The sequence below is a fragment of the Acytostelium subglobosum genome (assembly GCF_000787575.1).
Source record: "Acytostelium subglobosum LB1 DNA, scaffold: scaffold6, whole genome shotgun sequence".
NCBI classification, from domain to species: Eukaryota; Evosea; class Eumycetozoa; order Acytosteliales; family Acytosteliaceae; genus Acytostelium; species Acytostelium subglobosum.
In genome coordinates, this window is record NW_012236532.1 from 902,160 (window position 1) to 923,789 (window position 21,630).

The following is a 21,630-nucleotide window of genomic DNA, read 5'->3' on the forward strand; positions in this document are numbered from 1 at the left end:
CCATACTCGAGTCTTCTTGACAATGGTTATCTTTGTTTTACAACCTTGATAATCACATGTAGGTGGCCTAATGAATGTAATTAGTTAGTTTCAATATTGGACAATCACTAGTCCAGTCATACCGGTACCTAAAATCACAATCAAGGTCATCTCTCAAACATCGAAGTCAATGCCAAGAGGCAGAAACACTTTCACTCGGACTCTAATGATTATAATGAAAGAAAGCTCCAACGAGCTTCATTGATATTATATTATATTACAGATTATGGTTGGAGTGCCCATCCCTTCTCAAGATCATTGCCATTCCAACAATCGGACACCTTCATGTTCTTCTTGATCACTTTGTACTGCTTGATCTTCTCAACCAGATTGGGCTTGCATTTGTACACGTCCTCCATGGTCATTGGCTGACGCGTCCTTGGATTGGTCTTGTTCATCTCCAGCCAGCCGTAGAGACAGTCGTAGCAGTAGTAGGTGGCAGTCTGACCGTCCATTGTGAAGTGGGGGTCGACCAGCCCGCCAAAGCATATGCAGCACCTGTAGCCATTCTGCTCGACGCTGCTCAGCGCGCACATGAACTGCTCCTTGAGCCCAATGTCATACTTGAACTTGGTCAGTCGCTCTTTGTACATGAATGACTGCTCGATGCTTTCTTCCAGGCCGTCATAGAGCATCTTGATGTCTCTTTGCTCCAGCGCCGACTCGACTAAATTGGTCGTGCCCGAGAAGATTGCGCCTATCGTTGTTGGTACGGCGAATCTCACACTCGTTCCGCCAGTGAGCGAGGACAGTGCGAGGCCTCCAAGCATTGTGACGACGCCGCCCACTAACGACGCCGCACCAGAATGTTCCTGCTTCTTCATCTTGTCGACTTTGTCCGCCAGGTTGACTTTGGTGCGGTCGACTTCCAGTACCAAGTTGTTGACATGGCCACTGATATCGTCGTACAGTAGACACATGGTTGCTTGGATGGCTTCAAGCTCCCAGGCAAAGGCTACAATATCAATGTCGCCAACATCCCTGCAGTAGATATCCTTGAACTTTATATACTGTTGACAAAAGGATTTGGTACAGCACAGGACTCCACGCAATACCTTAATAGCTCCAACAGTATTATTATAGAACCTTGGTACAGAGATAAGTTTGATCAACTTCTCCATGCGTTCAAACTCAAAAGTCAGCAACTCTTGAGCCACAACAAAGAAGTCTATCTGTTGATTGTGATATATGAACGAGCGAATGTGATTGATAGAGTTAGTGAGTAAGTGATTGTGATTGAGTGTTCTTTCATTCATTTATTACCTTGGGCTTATCTTGTTTGATTGTCTGATACTGTTCATTGAGTACTACTGCATCCCTTTGATCATCAGGTGACATACGACTCCAACTCCTAATAAAGGGTTGCTTCTTAGAATCGTTGAACTCTGTTGACATGTTGTGATATCCTATGTTATAACTATTTGATTGGTTGCTTGATCAATTGATTGACAAGTTAAATGATCACAATCAAACCAAAGTTCCCTCATTTGGAAATTCCGAATTCCAGGTCTTCTCGAGAAGACCATGTACGATTGAAAGACCGATCGTCCGATTGATTGATGAACACACAAAGGAATGGTTCCAGAAGTAATTAACTCACATATATGTGCTTTATTGGTATCAATCAATGATGATGTTGATATCCAGGTCGTCTTAAAAGCCCATTGGTGGCTGTGCTGGAGCTGTGAATGCGTGTTGAATGAATGAGGCGAGTTAGTGATTGAGCGGGCAGATTGGATGGAGACAATATCAAAACATACCTTGTGCAGATGATTCCTCCTTTGGCAGCTCGACAACCATGGCCTCGGTGGTGGTCATCAGAGCGGCCACAGAGGTGGCGTCAACCAAAGCAGTTCGGACGACCTTGGTTGGATCGATGATGGCCTGCGGCAATCATTGTTCTCGTATAATTCCCTTCTGGTGCGTTGTAACCGTACTCGCGATCACCGCGGTCCAGAAGACGTCCAATGACGACGGCACCATCGACACCTGCGTTCTTGGCGATGGTCTTGCATGGCACGACGAGAGCGTCGCGCACGATCTTCACTCCGATGTTCTGATCAAAGTTTTCCATCTTGATCTTCTTGAGTGCCAATGTGGCGTAGAGCAAGGCCGTACCACCGCCTGGCACGATACCCTCCTCAATGGCGGCACGTGTGGCGTTCAGAGCGTCCTCAATACGGTCCTTCTTCTCGCCAACCTCGACCTCGGAGGCACCGCCGACGCGGATCACACCAACGCCGCCGGCCCAACTTGGCCAAACGCTCCTGGAGCTTACCGCGCTGGTACTCCTCAGTGGTGGTTGTGATGGTCTCGCGCAACAGCTCGACGCGCTCCTGGATGGCTGCCTTCTCGCCGCCGCCGTCCAAGATGATTGTGTTGTCCTGGCTGATGGCAACCTTCTTGGCAGTGCCCAGCATGCTAATGTCGACTGACTCGAGCTTGGTGCCGAGCTCCTCGCTGATGACCTGTCCACCAGTGAGCACTGCAATGTCCTGCAGCTGCACCTTGCGCAGATCGCCATAGCCTGGTGCCTTGACGGCACAGACCTGAAGACCACGCAACTTGTTGAGAATGAGTGCAGTGAGTGCATCTGACTCGACCGACTCAGCGATGATCAGCAGCTTCCTGCGCTGTGCGTTGACAGCCTCCAAGATTGGAACCAATGTTTGAATGTTGGTGATCTTGCCGTCTGTCAGCAGAATCAATGGGTCCTCGAACTCCTACATTGATTGACATGTGAGTGTGTGGTAGTTGTTTGAGCTGTCAGTATCCTCTCCTCTATCTCTGTCGCTGTCCCTGTCGCGATACCTACACACTTCTGAGTCTTTGGGTCGGTGATGAAGTATCTTGAAATGAAACCTTGGTCGAACTTCATACCCTCAATGATCTCCAACTCATCCTTCAATGTCTTGCCATCCTGTGTGTTCGCGAAACAATGTGTGAGTTAGTGTTTCCGTGTGTTGTTCCGTGTTGCCGTGTGTTGCCACGTGCGACATATCAAACAAACTTACCTGAACTGTGATGACACCTTCGCGACCAACTTTCTCCATGGCACTAGCAATGATGTTACCAACAACGGTGTCACCGTTGGCAGAGATGGTGGCGACTTGAGCAATCTCCTCGGTGGTGGTGATGGGACGCGAGTTCTTCTTCAGCTCCTCGAGCACGCGGTCGACGGCAAAGTTGATTCCACGCCACAAGTCCATTGGGTTCATACCGGCAGCAACAGCCTTGCAACCCTCAGCAAAGATTGCCCTGGTCAGCACGGTGGCAGTAGTCGTTCCATCACCAGCAATGTCGTTGGTCTTGGAGGCGACGCCCTTGACGAGTGCAGCACCGAGGTTGATGCGACGATCTTGGAACTCGATGTGTCTGGCAACTGTGACACCATCCTTTGTGATCTTTGGTGGGCCGAATGGTTGATCCAAGATGACGTTGCGTCCCTTTGGTCCGAGAGTGACCTCGACGGCTGCGGCCAACTGTTCAACACCGCACAACATCAAAGCACGGCACTCTGCGCCGAACTTGATCTCCTTGCCTGTGGAGTAGTTGACTGATCCCAAATGACGCTGAACCAATGGCTTCAATCTAATTGAGTGTCTCAACATCGTTTTTGATTATCTATATATCTATCTCTCTTTAAATATATCTTTGATTGATTGATTAAATGAATGAATGACTCAGTGATGTGTGTGACGAATGACGAAAGATCAAAAAGTTCACACAAACCCATAAACTGATTGATGGAAGGTTACGTGGCAAGCCAACTGGGGATATAATACCTTGGGCCCAAATGATGTCAAAGTAATTGCACATGATATAAAAATAAAGATATGTTTGTTCATTTTTAATATTATTAATGATATAACTATGTTGTCTTTTTGATCCTGATGACCAAGTTTAAAGTTAGTAACTCATTCATATCTCACTTATCCACTGGATCTAATCCAATCACACACAAATCAATCAATCAATGATATCGTCATAATCAATCGTCCACTGTAACTATTCCAAATCAATCAATCAATTCACTGGATTCCTATTGAAAGGGAGTATTTATTGAATATTAGAAATGATGATTAAGATCATGGTGAGGAAGGTGGAGTGGAAGTCAATCAGCCAGAGAGAGCTATCTGCTTATGGAGAGATGGTCGATGGAGTGTTGAGACGGTGGATGATTGGAGTTCTGATCAAATCCTCAGCGACGAAATCAACAGTGGCATCAAAGTGGTTGGAATCAGCCCAGGTAGTGAAAGTGCATGTGAAGCCAGTGGTGGTGATGTTGCTGGCGTTGACCTGGATGCGAGTGGTGTAGCACTTGCCATGGGCCGAGTTGGCGTCGATGTGGCGCAGACCAAGGGCCACGGATGGAGCGCAGAGGAATGGCACTGGGAAGGTCACCTGGCGGGTGGCCGATCTCGAGCCCGAGGTCGATGGCTCGATTGAGCTGAGCTCACGGTTGCCAATGGCGACCGATCCAATCTGGGTGGTTGGGTAGGTGTTGAAGGGCAGGTGGTACAGCTCCCAGCGGAGACCCATGTTGGAGTTGAAGGTCACTGGGTGGAGGGCGATCGAACGGGCGTAAATGGGTGGGTCGAAGGCGTAGGCGACAGGGGTGTCGACATCGGTGTTACCAAAGATCTTGGCTCCGCCAATCAGGTTGAACCAGTTCTTGTTGTCCTGGCTGAAGCGGATTGTGTATGCGGTGATGAACTGGTCGGTTCCACTACGGCCCTGGGTGGCAATGCCGGTGAACATTCTGGGGGCGTCACAGCTGGCAACAATGTACTGCTTGTCATCGACGGCACCTGGTACCCAACCGGAGATTCCACCTGGACGTGGGCTGATAAAGTTGAGTCTGCAGTGGAAGATACTGTAGTCTGGGCTGTAGTCAGAGGACGAGCTAAGGTTCAACGATCCATTGTAGATTCCGGCAACTCCATTATCCAAAAGGGCATCAACGGTAGTTGGAACAACGGTTTGTGGGCATTCACAGTCAGTGGTAGTAATCATTTTTGATTTAATAAGGGGATTATTATTAATTGATTGATTGGTATAAGTATTTGATTAATATTTGTTTGTTTGGATGATTAACTTATTGTCCAAGACATGATTATTTATATTCTTTGGTATTTGGTCATTTTACAAACAAATAATATCAAAAATAATAATATTTATTAATTTAGATATTCTTCTAATGTTTGAAAATATTCTCCCCAATATTAAGCCTTTGAGGTTATATATCCATGTTGATTGTGTATAACTTGAGGCCTTGGAATATGTCGTTTGGGGTTCAAATCATGGTCTGATCAAGACATTGGTCCAAGTCCAAGGCTAACACTTTGGCAAGACATACAGTATCGGGGTGTGTCTATTCACGATCAGGTTTCGGTGTACCTGTTGTAAAAGGTCCACCCCAATCCAATCAAATCCAATCCAATCCTATTCAATCAGGATCCATCAAATGGTATTAGGTAATAGTTACAAACTAATATATTGATACACATGGCGAGTAATCACTTGGCGACACGTACTTTATGTCCAGGCCAAGGAAATCTAATTTTGACTCTCAAGTCTTGTTATTGGGCAAAATCAAGACATGTGATCACTCTCGGCCTGTGACTCCCCAAGCACACCAGCATGTCCTACTTTTCAAGATCACAAAACCGAGCAGACCTGTCACTCTGTCTGTCAAACAATCAATCAGTTGTTAATCCTGAAGAGACAGTTGGATGGATGGACGGGTGGATGGATGTATTCAAAACACCAATAACTCGAGTCGAACCAAGAGGACATGCTGGAAGGCAGGGTAATATTGGATGTTGGTTGGGTTCCATTCGCTACGCCTCCAGCACCACGAACAAGTGGACTGGCCCACTACTTACCTACTACAACTGGACACGCCAAACTGTAGTGCTAATAACAACAAATATACTGGCTTCTACTTTCCTGTTCAATGTACCACATGAATATGTGACTTGAAGTTATGTTATAATGGTGATGGTGATCCATGACAAGTTGATTGCTTAATTGATTGATTGATTGATCGATTGATGTTGTTGTCGACAAGTACCCTCATAACTGTAATGTAGTAGTAGTAGTAGTAATTAACAGTTTATTACAAATATTAAGATGACATCAATCGATCAATCGACCAATTAATCATCCTCTGTGAGCGCGGTCAAGTGCGCGATTGTGCATTGTCTAAGAGCTGTGATGTTGTAGCCACCCTCCAGAACGGATATCAGACGGCCACGGCACCAGCGATCGGCAACCTGGCGTAGATGACGAGTGATCTCTACATAGTTCTCGTCGAGCAGACATAATGATGCGAGATGGTCGTCAATGTGCGCGTCAAAGCCACACGAGATCATGAGCAGCTCTGGTTGGTACTCGTTCAGACGGTCGATGATGATGTTGAACGCCTTCAAAAAGGAGAGTGCCGATGACTTGGGGTCCAGTGGGATGTTGACAATGTTGCTGGCCGCCTGGCCCATGTTGGGGTCCTGCGCCGATTGCTCGGGCGGCACGCTGCCATCAGGCAACACCACGCCGTTCGCACCGTCGCCGCCACCGCTGCCAGGGTAGAAGCCCTCTTCAAACATGTGGATCGAGAGGAAGAGGAAGCCAGGGTCGCCGGCCAGGATCTCCTCCGTGCCATTGCCATGGTGCACATCAAAGTCCACGATGGCTATCTTCTCGACTCCATACTTGAGTTGGGCATACTTGGCACCGATGGCCACATTGTTGATCAAACAGAAGCCCTGCGATGTGGTGCCCGATGTCAGTCCCTCGCGTCCTGCATGATGTCCTGGTGGACGAGCCGCAACAAACGCTGAAGTCACTGCTCCCTGGACGACCTGGTCGACTGCATGGAGCGTGGCGCCGGCAGCGCGACGAGCAGCCCGCAGCGAGTGCTTGGAAATGAATGTATCGCCATCTTCGCCATCCGCAGACTGGATGCAACCGCCTCCACTTTGTGTCGCGCCATCCTTGGCATTGAGTGGTCGCACTTCATTGCCCTCCAATCGCTGGCTCATCTCATCGAGGTGTCGCAGGTATTCTGGCGAGTGCGCCGTCAGTATCCACTTGTCGGCCACCTCCTCTGGGTCGTTCTTGATGATCAGGCGGTCAGACTGCTTAGAGAACTCATTGATCGCGCGAATGACCGAGGCCAGACGCTTGGGCGACTCGGGATGGTCGTCAGGGACGCCATGCTCAATGCACTGCGTGTGGTACACGGCCAGCACTTGGCGCTCGCGGCCCAAGCTCTGGAACCGGCGGCTTGGTGACGGCTGTCTGATCGTGTCGTACTTGTTCAGTAAGTCGTTCAGGCGTGGTGCGTAGGGGTTGGACGGGTCGATCCACTCAGTCTCAAAGTCGGGGTCACCACGACGTCGACTGCCTGCACTCATTGATCGGAGCACGCTGTAGGCGAACGACATCTTGTCGGCATTGGTCAATGTCTGTTGGATAACGTCGACGATGTAGGCCTGCACCATGCGTTGATGCTTCTCGATGATTGCCTTCCAACTCTGCATGTGAATGGAGTAAAGTAGCTCCAACATGTTCTGGAGCTTATGTGTGACGCCCAACTCGCGTTGAGTTGCGCGCAGTCTTGTCTCGATACTTGTGAGAGTGGACTCGAGAGGACCCATTGAGTCCAGCGTGCGCTCGGGGTCTGACGGGATGGGTGGTGACTCCCAGCCATCATCCGACTCGCCGGCCAAGCTGGCCAACAGGCTCGGGTCGCTGAAGCTTCCCTCCAGGGCCTCGACACGGGACACAAGCATCTCACGGAACACTTGGAGGTCATTGAACACACCTTCGTAGGTGTCCAACAGGGGTTGGTACTTGTGAAGTTGGGCCACAATCACTTGGACCTCACGCTCATCAAAGCTGATCCTCGTCAGTGACACCAAAGTGTCGTCCATCATATTGTGATGATGTGCCATCAGTTGGTACAATGATTGATATGCCTTGGATATGTTGAACAAGGGACCATCGATGGTGGATAACAGACGTCTGGACAGGGGTGTCGTGTTGAAGCTCGACTCAGCACTCGGGGACGACAGTGCCGTCAGGTATTGTGCCAGGCGTTGACGATTGTCAGGTGTGAGCTCGCGCGAGAAGACTGAGATTGAGTGTAGCAGACGTTTGAAGCAATCGACCATTGAGAGTGATGGAATGAATTGGGCAAACTGTGCATTGTTGGCAAACTGTGATCCAGCACCAAATTGAGCGTTCGTGCCCAGAGTGAAGGACTCATTCTCGAACGAAGAGTCGGTGGCATATGTATCAATTATCTGTGATATCTTGGAACCATGGCTCGAGCGAGCCTGATTGAGTTGTTGATGTTGTTGGATAATATGTTGGTTATGGTTATTGTGTGATTGGCTGTGTCTGAGTGATGATCCAAGGTTCTGCTGACTGATTGAGCTGGTGAGTGTGGATGGCAGATGGGCGTGGGAGGAGCTGCGACCTGATGATGTTGGTGTATTGTTATTACTGTTTGGACTATTATGATTGTTGTTGATGTTGTTGTTGTATGTGGCTGCGGCTGCCATTGATAGTTGATTCATTGATGGACGTGTTGGAAGTGGTGGCATGTTGTTCGATGATGCGGAGGATGAGGATACGACAACTGGCTTGGTTGGGCCAGGTCCGCCTCCCAGTGAACTGAGTGAACTACTTGTAGTCAATGGTGGAGGAGTGCCGCCAATACTTGATGATAGCAAATGGTTCATGTTTGGTGTGCTTGATGCCATGCGATTTGGTGTGCCCATCAATGGTCCACTATTTGGTGTTGACACTCTTTGTTGATTATTGTTATTGATGATTCCAGAGTTGTTGGAAACACTCATGCGTAGGTTATTCGACGATGATTGATTGGACAAGTTCTGGATTGGTACATAGTTATTCATACTGTTATGGCGAGAGTTGGGAACGGACATGCAGGGTGGAGATGGAGGCGATGAGATTGGTGAATCATTGGGCGATGATGAAAATAATGATGGAAGGAATTGTGAGTTTGGTGAATTGCCTGGAACATCACCAATCTTTGACTTCTTAAATGGTCTCGCAGTCCTCGTTGCCAAGTCCAAACTAATCTCCTCTGGACCCATTCCATATGCTATTGAACTAGTATCTGGTACCATTGATGATGGATGTGTTATCTCTTTGGACTAAATATTTTTTATAAATGTTAGAAATAATTATTATTTTGGAATAATTCCAATTCCAATTTATATTCTTACAGTCCATTTAGTACCACAAGCTTTACAACGCCAACGTTGGGCACCTTTGTTTGTCTTTCCTTTACGTTGTGAGTAGAGAACATCTTCAATGCGTGGACAATGACCATTGCAATGACCACGTGAGGATGCTGCACAACATGGTGGTTTCTCAGCATGACCTCTAAGGCCATCTGAACCCATTGCCAATGTATGAATGGACGTCATAAAGTCAAAGAATGTTGAAGGTGAAGTTTCCATATTGGATTGGAAAAAAATAATAAATAAATAATATTAATATTAATAATTAAAATGAATAATTATAAAGTAAAAATAATAAATATTGATTGATTGATAATAGTTGGATAATTAATAATAATAATCTTTGGTGATGACCTTAAGTCAATCAATCATAAAGTTAAAAGGATGTTTGAGTGGAGGGATATTTTTTTTTGTTGGATTGATGAATAGGGAAAGGGATGTGATGAAGAGAGCTCTGATGCATGGAAATAACAGGTTCAATTACAACCATCACTGAGTGAATATGATATGATATGAGTGAATGAGTGAAGCAACAAGCAAGCAAGCAAGCTAGATTGAGTTGACGAGGTGCGCACCTGTTGGGAAGAGAGACGCGAAGGAGGGGGTGTAGATGCTCGGCGTGGTGGATCAAGTGTCGTGGTGGGACGGGACGCAATCATGCCACTCCATGCCATGCCATGCCATGCCGTAATGCGCTGCCACTATCCCTCCATCCCTTGCTTACTTCCTTCTTACCAGCCACAGGCCATCATCAGTTTCCTGGCACTCGGCCAACCACTCTGAGGGTAGGTGGATGCAGTCATAGAGAGGGGGGTCGGAGAGGTACGATGTCTTCACTAAACAGGTTAGAAACACGCCACTACCACCACCACTCTCAACAGCACCCTTGACCATATGTGTGTGAGTGTTTGTTTGGGAAGTTGAGATGCTTGTTGGTTGGTTGGTTGTTGTTGTTGTTGGCGTTGATGATGATGTAGATGGTAAGGGTATTTTTGGGTACGATTCGCATTGAGCTGTCCACTAGTCAACATCATCAACAAATTAATTCGCGCTCATTCTAACACCTGATCAGCATAAGGGCGATCCTTTAGTCAACACACAACATGCCACCTGATGATCAGTGTGAGTGCCACAGATTGTGTATGTGTTGGTGCAAAGGTCGGGTCGTACGACTGTGAGTGAGACTGATTGAGTGGGTGAGTGAGTGGTCAGCGATGTTCTTCCATTGATGAATGAGAGGGTTAGGTGTGTGTCTGTGTGTGATGCTGATCTATCAAACACCCACTAACGTTGTGGCTACTGATCAATTTGTAATCCTGTTGCTGTTGATGTGTTGTTGATGAAGTGTTGTTGGCTTGGCTTGATGTCCTTGGCAACACCCACGGCGTTGAGCTTCCGCTCATCTGATTATATATTTACACTTCACTTATTAATACATTAAACAATAGATTAGGTCAATCACTGTTTGATCAGCTGATCATTCCATTCAATCAACCGAGCCTCCAATATAACATTGCCACTACTACTACTACCACTATCTATTAATGGGATGTTGTTGATGATGACAGGAGTGAGTGAGCCACACACCTGATCAACAGCTGTTGTACGACTACTTGAGATTATAAAATCTATTAATCACATGATCATGATGTGACTTGGAACACACATAATGAGGGGTGTGACTTACAGACTGATTGCCTCGAGGGCATGTAAGATTGATGCATCCATCAACACTTCTCTTATTACCCATTTTGGTAATAAAGTTGGTTGACCGTGGATGGATTGAATTGATTGCTCTGTGTGGAAGAAGGGTGTGTGGGTGTTGACGGAGATGGATGAATGGATGGATGGATGGAGTCCAGGTAGATCAACGCCATCCATCAACCAACCTTACCTTACCATGATCAGAGTTAACATCTAACCAATCAATCACACACCCACATATATTCCAACCAGTGTCTACTACCATATCCTGGCCAATCAATCAATGCCAAGAAATGTTACTTACGAACATGTTCACTGATTGATTGATTGATTAATGGATGTGGGGAGGAGTGAGGCGGTGATCTACGTTACTACTACATGCGCATAAAGTATGTAGGATGATGATGTGATTGGGCGTGGCAACATGTTTATATAAAGGTTACAGGTTCGTGGTACTCGCATTATGATATCCAACTTTAATGATACATGCTATCGATCTTGATTGATTGAGTGATTGATTGAGTGATTGATCGCTTAGATCAATCAAGACGACCACTTTGGACCTTTGCAGAGCATGGCAAAGGTTTGATTGGCAAACCTGTACTCCTCCTTGGACTCATTCACTCGTTGTAATTGAGTAAGGAAGACTTGCTTGTCGGCAGAGTCGACGATGCCGCTCAAGAAGTCAGTGTTGATCAGGAACTTCCTCAGCTCCTGTCTGAACGGTGTTGGAAACACTGTGCCGTATGCCTGGAACACGTCCGCTGCAAAGTTGATCATCGGGTAATTAAACAGAAAGGCCACGCCCACCAACAGGTTCCTCAGCAGCACTCCACCTTGCGTGGCAATCACCTGGTTGACGGTCTCCTCGAAACGTTGTCGTACAATCTCGTTTGAAGACTTCTTTAGCATCAGTATCGACTCCATCAAGATGAAGCAGTTCCTATTCGTCGACACATCATTCACATCCAATATGTTGTGCAACACATAAGTGAACACTGTGGCTACGATATTCACATCCACGCATTGTGGATAACTCTTGAGCATCTACATTGATTGATTGATTGTGGAGGTTGAGTAAGTGGAATAGCTCCATGATTGAGTGATTGAACGAGTTACTTACATGTATAAGCATGGTAAAGTATTCTTTGGAGAGGTCACTTCGAACTGAGAAGCTGAGTAGGTATTGTGGATCGGTGGGGTACTTCTTGAGAGGATGTGAGGCGGACAGGGGAAGGTTCACATTTTGAACAGTCTCACTCCTCAGCACTTGGAAAGTGGTTGTCGAGATCATTGATAATGCCTGTCTGATGGTATCGTCCACCTCTGGTGAGGTCATGTTGCCATTGACAGTGAAAAGCACCTGAAGGAGGTGGTGGCTGGGATTCCTGGTGAAGGCGGTCGTCGCCTGCTTGATGATGCTCACCACAAAGTCCTCAATCAATGGCTTGCAATACATGAGTGTCCATCTGTACATCTTTGATATCTCCTCCAGTACGTCTGAATCCGATCCAAACACATTGAGTACGGTCTCCATCTGTGGAACGATCACGCGATACAAGTGATAAAGTGGATGTTCCTTTGGTATTGACTTGTCGTCCAAGTCCACAAGATTGATCGTCTTCTCATAAACTTTCAGCTGTATCTTTAACAATTGTAATGACTTTGATGTCGCGCCCTGTGTTCGTTCATTCATTGATTGATTGAGTTAGCTGAATGCCGCGCCATTCCTATCGCTGGGCCAACTACTTACTGCTTGAATGATTTGAGTGACATTCTCTATGACTGGTATGAGCAGCTTCTGGAAGGGCTCAGCCAACTGTGATGAGGGGACGACTCGGATGATGTAGAGCAGGGCCTCGTATACCCTGACAATGGATGGATGAGTCTGGTTCGATTTGAGATGTGGCGCACACAAGTTCAAGATAGCCGTGATATTGGTCATGAGATGTTGTGCGCACTGCCTGGTGACCGTGAGACAGTAGAATGAGTTGGCGGCCACCTCTAGCAAGTCGGGCGAGGAGAAGGCCGGGATCAGATCAGCCACCACCTTTTCCAGTGCGGCTACATCACCCTGCAGGTATCCAGACATCTTGCCAATCAGTACGATCGAGGTCTTGATCAAGGGCAGCGTCTTGACGGGGAGGGTTGGGATGAGCTGCAGCAACACGGCCATATACTTGGAGTCCTTGTTACTGGGCTCGGTCAACATCGAGATAAAAGCCAGCGTCACCTCGTACTTTTGCCACTCCTGCACGTTGTTCTGAAGGTCGCTCTGCAGTTGCGCCACCAGGTGATTGATGAAAAAGTTGCTCTTGTCAAAGAGGGCACGCTGTATGTTCAAAAGCATGTCCTTGACGGTCTTGCGGAATGTAGTGGTCTGCGAGGGGTCGTCCGTGCAGTAGACCGCCAAAGTGAGCAATCGATGTAGCATGCTCAGGAAGTAGTTGTCCAGGTACTCCTTGCCCAGCGACTCGTGTGTGTACTCTGTGCGTCCCTTGAGCTCCTGGAACAATGGCTGCATCAGCTCGCACATCTCGTGATTGCCCTGCTGGACAAAGTGCAGCAGGGTCTCGAGATATCGCTTGACCAGATCAGCCTTGAGCAGCTTGGATGAGTTGTGATACAGTACCTGGACAAAGAGGTGGCAGATGGCCTTGGCCGTCTCGAAGCGGCCCTCTTGCATCGCGCGGGCAAAGTTGGGCGGCATCAAAGCCAGGAGGTTCTCGGCCACCAACACAAACATCTGCTCGACCTCGGGTGAGAGACGCGCCGACAGATGCACGAGCGACCGCTCGATCAGCGTGCACATCAGCTCAATCTGCGATGGGTCCTTGTCGACGGTTGCCAATGTGCTCTCGAAAATCGTGCGCAGTATCTCTGTCTTGATGGGCAGCATGTAGTGCAGCCAGGCAGACAGCGCGCGCAGTATCTGCTTCTGCTCTGGACGGCCCTGTACCTGTGGAGGGATGGTCAGACAGGCCAGCAGGTACTGGTACACGACGTCAATGTCTGTGGTGATCTCGCGCTTGACGATCTTTGTCGAGTATGAGATGGCGCAGGTGATCAGCTCCTCGGGGAAGATCGTGAGGAAGTCGAGCACGAAGCGCAGACGATCCATGCGCATGTCGACCAGTGGCTGGTCGAGGTTCGGACTGCACAAGTGCATCACGTCGTCCAGTGGGCGCTTCCACAGCGATGAGTATGTGTACATGGCCATTATACTGAGTGCCACGCATACCCTTGTCGAAACGACACTATTGGTCAACTTGATCGTGTGCTCTGTCAGGTTAACCATCACGTTGAATATCCTAATCCTAACATCCGTTTGCAATGATATCCATTCCTTTCTCAACTTTTGTTCCAAAGTAGATGCTCCAAAGAATTGTAACTCCATTACCTTGACATGATTGAAGTGATTGAATGATTGAGAGAGTAAGTATTGATTGATTGTTATGTTGAACATCAACATACATTGGTACCAAAGATCAACTTGGGACAGAATTCCCAGGCCTCTGGTAGGGTCTGAATGTGCATCAACCATTTGTTGGCCATGTCTCTAACTGTAGCATCATTTGATTGATACAGTGCAACCAATGCCTGTGATATAGTCTCTACAGTAGGTGGTGCCAATACTCCATTATCTACAACATTAAGTGTTGGTTGTGTTGATGTTGTTGATGTTGATGTTGTTGTCGATGTAGATGATGTAGTTGGTGATGATATAGTTGGTGAAGTGATGCTATTACTAACACCATTATTCTTTATATTGCTACTAGTGCCGAACCCATTACTACTACTACTACTACTATTGTTGCCATTCATACTTATCTATATATATGTGTGTATGTGTGTATGTACAAAGAGATAGAGATAGAGATATAATAAATGAACTTGAGACAAAGTGGTTGGTTCAATTCAAATGCGCCCTTTTTCAAATTGACGCGTCTGTCTTGGTCTTGAGATGCGTGTGTGTCACTTCGAAAAATGAATGTGGACTTGTCGATGACAAAAACTGAGACAAAGGTGAAGACAATGAGAGAGACAAGAGGAGAGAGGGAGGCGGGTTGTGTTTCTAGTATCTTTTATTCCCTAATCACAGTTAAGTTGCTTATTACAAAAGGTAACAGGTTTAAGCAACCAAAATGCAGGCGCCACCAACAGCCTTGATCTTCTTCTCAGCGACCTTGGAGAAATAACGGGCCTTGACGATGATTGGTTGGGATGGGAGGAGACCGTGACCCAAGACCTTGAAGAAACCCTGTTGTGATTGATTGATTGATTGATAGATCGAACAAACAATGAATTGATTGATTGATTGAGTATGATCGAATGATTGATTGATTGATTGAATGAATGAGGATGATTGAGATTAGTAAGTGTTGGCTTTGATGTGCACATGCTTGAGGACATTGAAACATACTCTCTGGGTAACATCGACAACTGGGGCAGTGCCGTCGTTCTTGGTGGCGAGCTCCTTGCGGACGGTATCTGGGACAAAGGTCCAGATCTTCTCGAGGGAGACGGTTGGGCAGTAGGATCTGTGTCTGACCAAATGGAAGGTTCTCATACCGAGCTTACCGAAGTATCCTGGGTGATACTTGACAAAGTTGATACGGTGGTGAGTCAGACCACCAGCGTTTCCACGACCACCAGCATGCTTTCTGTGCTTGCCTATAGATTGGTGTATATGTATCCGTTAGCTAATCGATGTTCATTTGTCGTTCGTTCATTCATCAATCTTGGCAATCTGGAGTCGTCGTGTTTGAATGTTGTTGTTGCTGCTGTTGATCGCTGATGATGATGATGTATCCACATACCGACACGACCGTAACCGGCGCAAACATCTCCTCTGGACTTTCTGTGCTTAGAGAAACGGGTAGGCTGTTGGGTATCGCGATGTTAGTATATGGTCATTCTTTCGAGAGATGGATGCTTGATGGATGATCATCGATGCTGATTGACATTGATGATTGATTGACCATCCATCATTAATCGTTGATATCATTGACATGACGTACCATTCTGTGATATAGGGGATTGTGATATAAATGCTGCTGCTGATATGTTTAGCTACAAACGAAGACAAACATCCTCCTCGTGCGGCTCACCCACGCTCAGCTCATGATCCTCGCGAGCACATCTCTCATCCTGCTTCAAAAAAATACATAAAATGAATTTAAAATAAAATCCGAGTTTCAAAACACTTCGAATCCTTTCATCTTGTAAAATTAAATGCCCGGTGAGGGTATGTCTGTGAGGGTAAGATGACTTGGAAATTTTGGAATAAAGTCCAGGCACATCATTCATCCAAAGTGTATGGGTTGAGTGATGATCCAACTTATAAGTCGGAAATATCATCGATCAGATATTGTGTGTACCACATATCCAGAGTCTTTATGATGTGCATCATCACAACTTGATCACTCAATCACTCATTCAATCGATCAATCATTCACTCATTCAATCAAACAAAACAGATGGATAAAGATAGGACAACAACATTGTTATTCAAACAAATAATCAATGATATATGTTTGAGAAAGACGAATATATTTGGTTGGGTACATTGGATACATGGTGAACGATTTAAATGTCGTGTGATGTCATGGAGTGACTTGGTCAGTCGTTGGATAAGATTGGTGATCACATTAAGAAAGGATTACCAATTCGCTGGATATCAATTCATTCATTATCCATCACATCTATATGTTATCAAATATATTCAATCACTTGGAAAATCACAATCGTCATCTGATGCAGTACCATTGTACAAACATATAACTGCCATTGACTTGATGTCCATGATTGGTCGATTGGACCTTGTACAATACCTTCATGACCAAGGATGGCCCGCGACAAACATGGCTATGGACATGGCCGCATCACTCGACATTGTTCAGTTCTTGCATGAGCGTCGCGATGAAGGCTGCACGGTCAATGCAATGGACAGGGCCGCGTCAAGTGGCCGCTTCGATGTGATCAAATACCTTCAAACGCACAGGAGTGAAGGCTGCACGGTCAATGCGATGGACTGGGCCGCAAGGATGGGCCACTTTGACATCGTTCAATACCTTCATACGAGCAGGACTGAAGGCTGCTCAAAGTATGCCATGCACGACGCTGCCGATGGCTGTCGGGCAGACATTGTTCAGTTCCTGCATGAACATCGCACAGAGGGGTGCAAGAACGACACACTCCACGTTGCTGCCGAGCGCGGATGTCTTGATGTCGTCGCTTACCTCTGCGGAAATCGATCGGAAGTGTGGACGGCCGACCCATCGCCCATGTACGCGGCAGCCAAAGGTCGCCACTTGGAGGTGCTCGAGTACCTCCATCGGACTGGGCGCTTCCAATACACAGAGGAAGAGATTGACATTGCCGCGGAGAATGGATGCTTGGAGATTGTAAAGTTCTTGAACAGTGATCACAATCGCACAGAGGGTACAGACACCGCGATACAATTGGCCGCGATGAAGGGACACCTCGACGTCGTCAAGTTCCTGAACGAGAATGGGAAAATGGAGGGCATCTCGGAGGCTCTGTCCGCCGCTGCAGAGTATGGACACCTGGAGATAGTTGAGTATATGCATCATAACAGCACGGAGGAATGTGTAGAGTCGTACGTGGAGGGGGCGGCCAGAAAAGGATATCTGCCCATCATTCAGTTCCTCCATAACAATCGAACGGAGCCTTGGTCACCCCAAACCCTGGACATGGCTGTTGAGGGCGGACACCTGGAAGTGGCGGCCTACCTTATGGAGCACTGTGGGGTCAAGGGCACGGAGGACACATTCTCTTTGGCTGCGTGGAGTGGTAACCTTGGGATAGTTCAACTGCTGAATGAGCGCAACTCAGAATACTTCTCATCAGAAATGGAGATGGATGGTGCCGCGAGAGAAGGACATCTGGACATCGTCGAGTATCTTCACCGACGTGGTAAAGTATGCACTGGGGACACGATGGACAAGACCGCCAAGAATGGACATTTAGACGTCGTGCGCTTCCTCCATTACAACAGCACATTGGGCTGCACTACCAAGGCGATGGATAACGCCGCACTCAATGGAAGCCTCGAGATTGTCAAGTTCCTCCATTACAATCGAACAGAGGGTTGTACAACCAACGCAATGGACAATGCTGCGCAGAATGGGTACCTGGAGATCGTCAAGTTCTTGCATTACAATCGAACAGAGGGCTGCACAGTCACCGCCATGGACGACGCGGCCATGTATGGCTATGAATCAATCATTCACTTCTTGCACAATCGAACAGAGGGCTGCACGACCAAGGCGATGGACCGGGCCGCTGGCTTTGGTCAGCTGAGTATCGTCCACTTCCTGCACACTCATCGCACGGAGGGATGTACCAAGGATGCCATGGACAAGGCCATCGGCAATGGCTATCAATCAGTCATATCATATCTCCACGAGAACCGCACTGAGGGCTACTCTGTCCAGCTCAAAGAATCCAGTATTCATAGCACAGTCTACAAATACTTGAAGTCCAAACAAAGTCTGGCACAGTCATCTGGCATGAGTGACCTGGCCTCATCTTGGAACCATTCCAATCAATCACCACCCAATCAATCACTCATGGAGTCGTCGTCCAACACTCTTTCAATCAATCAATCTTGATTATTAAACTTTATTGCAGTTTTCCTGAATTGGGCTAGGCCGATGTGCTTGCTGACGATCTCTTTGGCTTCGTCCACTTGTTCGTATAGTTGGGCGTAGTGCTCAGTGGGCATCCAGTCGCCTGGCACAGCATCGCGGTTCCGCAGTATATCCACCGCTCGCTCCACAGTGATTGAACGCTTGCACATTGTCATGTCCATAATGACTGGCCGCAGCCAAGCCCTGAGTGAGCGAATCAGCTCATGTATGGCCTCGGGATGTGGCATCACCTTTAACTTCTTGACCATTCTCGTGAAGGGTTTGATGGCAAACTCTGGAGGCAGTGTTGCTTGAGCCTCATTGGCCGACTCGCTATACATCCTCTTCTCCTCCCTGGCATTGGCGAGATCGGCCTTTAGAACCTCGCGTCTCATATCCGGGTAGTTACTGACATGTGCTTCGTTGTCCTCTAGTAATATCTGGCCGGGTTCCACATCGGGTGGGGCGGGATCGGGGCATTTTGATGCCAGCTCATCGACATTCAAGACGCCACCCATCATCTCTGTGACGTACATGCCAATCTCTATTGGTGACTTGTTCTCGAGCAATGCCATTGATATCCTTTGCCATAACTTGACGGGATTGTGTCGCGCCAATATTGGGAATCTTGACAAATTGGCATGTATGATTGTCTTCTCGCTCGAGTCGAATGACGCCAATGTTCTATACTGACTTGTAATCTCTGGTCGAGCAGTTGAGAACAGACGAGTGTTTGCTGGTCGTGATGACGATGACTTGGCGTCTTGTGTTGTGGTGGACGATGTAGTGGCGATCTTCCAGCCAAGATCAACTATGGGTATGCCACCAGGTGCCATGTTATGACGTGATTGTGGAGTCAATGGTTCAACGATGTTCTTGAATGTAAACATGATGCCAACTCCAGTATCCTCCTTTGTATAATTATCCGGATCATTTTGTATTTTCTCTTGTTGTCGTCGTCTTAGTCGTTCATAATAATTGATTGATTCATCATCATCATCGTCGTCCTCTTCCTCCTTTGCTCCTATATTCTCTCCTTCATTGATGGGTACAATGGACAACTGATTGTTTACCCAATTGTCTTCGCCATCTCCATCTCCTTCTTTATCGTCTCTCTTTCTTTTCTTGATGTTGTTGTTAATGTTGTTGTTGTTGTTGTTGTTGTTGTTGCTGCCAGTGCCAATGCCAATGCTGGCGCCAGTGCCATGTGCCTTGGGCAATGATGACGATGTTGAAGTTGACACGCTAACAGTCTTATCTGTGCGTAGTAGGTCTTCATTGTCATAAATATATGTTTGAAATGATTGAGCATCCATTACATTCCTCTTGAGTAATCGTTCATACAATGACACTCCATTTGATCTCCATGGTGCCTTCTCCTTTGGTTTTGTCTTTATCTCTGTCTCAGCCACTGACTCCATCTTTATCTTTATCTCTTCGTCATCGTCTATCTCTTCCTCCATCTTTGCATTGGTCTCTTCCTTTGTCTCTGCATTAGACTCGGCCTTGGCCTCGAGCTTGACAATTGTGACTTCATCTTCACCAGCATCATTTATGAAGTCTGTAACATCATCTTCTTCTTCCTCTGTTTGTTCATCATATCCACAATAGACTACACCAGATTCTAACTCCTTTACTAAGAATGGCATTGGCTTCTTCATTGGTTTACATTGACAGTATACCTCGTCATCGCTCAAGTCCACCTCATCACCATCATCACTCCTATCAGTATAATCATCATTATCATAATGAGTACTGAGATGATATTCTGGCTCCATACTCCTATCCTATACTGTATATACACATAAACATATATTGATTAATTGATTGATTGAATGAATGGATGAGCAAGTCGAGAAGACGAATGAATGATTGGATGAAAAGAAGGGAAGTTCGAAACGAAAGCGATGCTTGAATTGTTTGATTTTAAATTGATTTTTTTCAATTTTTGAATGGAAGCACTGAGGTTGGAGGATGTCGTGTGGTCCATGAGAACGACTTGAGCGTTTCACTAAGATACCCTGACACTTAATCGACTGTATTGGTTCCCTTTGGTCATCATCATCATCTCCCTCCTACAATGGTGTGTATATAATATACCTATCTAGCTCAATCCATCTATCAATCCATCGAATCAATCAATCAATCAATCCAATCAATCAATCTACGACAGCAAGCATTCTGATGAAGGCGATGGATGATGGATGGATGAATGGATACAGTCAGGAGGACAATGGACTAACAACAATGATCATAATATATATAGTCTGCCGCTAAGAAGAACGCAACCAAGGCTGCTGCTCCAGCTGCTGCCGCCCCAGCTGTCCCAGAGAAGAAGGACAAGAAGGACAACATCAACAGAAAGCTCAAGATCGAGAAGTTGATCCTCAACATCTGTGTTGGTGAGAGTGGTGATAGACTCGTCCGTGCCGCCAAGGTGCTCGAGCAACTCACTGGTCAGACCCCAGTCTACTCTAAGGGTATGCATCACATCAATCAATCAAACAGGACTCATTAGCGACGACAACTACAACAGTGATCTAACATCAATCAACAACTATATAGCCCGTTACACCGTCAGATCTTTCTCCATTCGTCGTAATGAGCAGATCGCTTGCCACGTCACTGTCCGTGGTGAGAAGGCCGCCGAGATCCTCGAGAAGGGTCTGAAGGTCAAGGAGTTCGAGCTCCGCAACAAGAACTTCTCCAACAACGGTTCGTTCGGTTTCGGTATCCAGGAGCACATCGATTTGGGCATCAAGTACGACCCAGCCATCGGTATCTACGGTATGGACTTCTTCGTCGTGTTGGGTCGCCCAGGTTTCCGTGTTGCCCGCAGAAAGAGAACCTGCTCCCGCGTTGGTTTCCAGCACAGAATCACCAAGATCGACACTGTCAACTGGTACAAGCAGACCTACGAGGGTATCGTCATTGGAAAGTAAATGATATTATAG

General features: G+C 46.9%; 10 protein-coding genes across 10 annotated transcripts; 3 read left to right on the forward strand and 7 right to left on the reverse strand.

The window, feature by feature from the left end:
• Nucleotides 1-266: 266 nt before the first annotated feature.
• SAMD00019534_036980 (hypothetical protein) lies at nucleotides 267-1,434 on the reverse strand (the record flags this gene model as incomplete). Its single annotated transcript, XM_012904590.1, has 2 exons — nucleotides 267-1,211; nucleotides 1,303-1,434. Coding segments are annotated over 2 exons (1,077 nt in total), but the record flags the coding sequence as incomplete, so codon positions are not given.
• A 403-nt stretch (nucleotides 1,435-1,837) lies between these two features.
• SAMD00019534_036990 (hypothetical protein) lies at nucleotides 1,838-2,347 on the forward strand (the record flags this gene model as incomplete). Its single annotated transcript, XM_012904591.1, has 1 exon — nucleotides 1,838-2,347. One exon carries the CDS (start codon nucleotides 1,838-1,840, stop codon nucleotides 2,345-2,347), a length of 510 nt encoding a protein of 169 aa, XP_012760045.1.
• Nucleotides 2,214-3,650, reverse strand: SAMD00019534_037000 (hypothetical protein; the record flags this gene model as incomplete). The annotated part of the gene is made up of 3 exons (XM_012904592.1): nucleotides 2,214-2,762; nucleotides 2,855-2,959; nucleotides 3,054-3,650. 3 exons carry the CDS (start codon nucleotides 3,648-3,650, stop codon nucleotides 2,214-2,216), a joined length of 1,251 nt encoding a protein of 416 aa, XP_012760046.1.
• Nucleotides 3,651-4,185: 535 nt separating this feature from the next.
• Nucleotides 4,186-5,082, reverse strand: SAMD00019534_037010 (hypothetical protein; the record flags this gene model as incomplete). The annotated part of the gene is made up of 1 exon (XM_012904593.1): nucleotides 4,186-5,082. A coding segment is annotated over one exon (897 nt), but the record flags the coding sequence as incomplete, so codon positions are not given.
• Nucleotides 5,083-6,200: 1,118 nt separating this feature from the next.
• On the reverse strand, nucleotides 6,201-9,536 carry SAMD00019534_037020 (hypothetical protein; the record flags this gene model as incomplete). The annotated part of the gene is made up of 2 exons (XM_012904594.1): nucleotides 6,201-9,227; nucleotides 9,300-9,536. The coding sequence occupies 2 exons, from the start codon at nucleotides 9,534-9,536 to the stop codon at nucleotides 6,201-6,203; spliced, it is 3,264 nt and encodes a 1,087-aa protein (XP_012760048.1).
• Nucleotides 9,537-11,564: 2,028 nt separating this feature from the next.
• On the reverse strand, nucleotides 11,565-14,846 carry SAMD00019534_037030 (hypothetical protein; the record flags this gene model as incomplete). The annotated part of the gene is made up of 4 exons (XM_012904595.1): nucleotides 11,565-12,068; nucleotides 12,145-12,699; nucleotides 12,775-14,421; nucleotides 14,496-14,846. 4 exons carry the CDS (start codon nucleotides 14,844-14,846, stop codon nucleotides 11,565-11,567), a joined length of 3,057 nt encoding a protein of 1,018 aa, XP_012760049.1.
• Nucleotides 14,847-15,156: 310 nt separating this feature from the next.
• On the reverse strand, nucleotides 15,157-16,045 carry SAMD00019534_037040 (hypothetical protein; the record flags this gene model as incomplete). The annotated part of the gene is made up of 4 exons (XM_012904596.1): nucleotides 15,157-15,282; nucleotides 15,445-15,695; nucleotides 15,842-15,905; nucleotides 16,043-16,045. Coding segments are annotated over 4 exons (444 nt in total), but the record flags the coding sequence as incomplete, so codon positions are not given.
• Nucleotides 16,046-16,885: 840 nt separating this feature from the next.
• Nucleotides 16,886-18,658, forward strand: SAMD00019534_037050 (hypothetical protein; the record flags this gene model as incomplete). The annotated part of the gene is made up of 1 exon (XM_012904597.1): nucleotides 16,886-18,658. The coding sequence occupies one exon, from the start codon at nucleotides 16,886-16,888 to the stop codon at nucleotides 18,656-18,658; it is 1,773 nt and encodes a 590-aa protein (XP_012760051.1).
• Nucleotides 18,649-20,454, reverse strand: SAMD00019534_037060 (hypothetical protein; the record flags this gene model as incomplete). The annotated part of the gene is made up of 1 exon (XM_012904598.1): nucleotides 18,649-20,454. One exon carries the CDS (start codon nucleotides 20,452-20,454, stop codon nucleotides 18,649-18,651), a length of 1,806 nt encoding a protein of 601 aa, XP_012760052.1.
• A 174-nt stretch (nucleotides 20,455-20,628) lies between these two features.
• On the forward strand, nucleotides 20,629-21,618 carry SAMD00019534_037070 (hypothetical protein; the record flags this gene model as incomplete). The annotated part of the gene is made up of 3 exons (XM_012904599.1): nucleotides 20,629-20,655; nucleotides 20,943-21,156; nucleotides 21,242-21,618. The coding sequence occupies 3 exons, from the start codon at nucleotides 20,629-20,631 to the stop codon at nucleotides 21,616-21,618; spliced, it is 618 nt and encodes a 205-aa protein (XP_012760053.1).
• Between the last annotated feature and the right edge of the window lie 12 nt (nucleotides 21,619-21,630).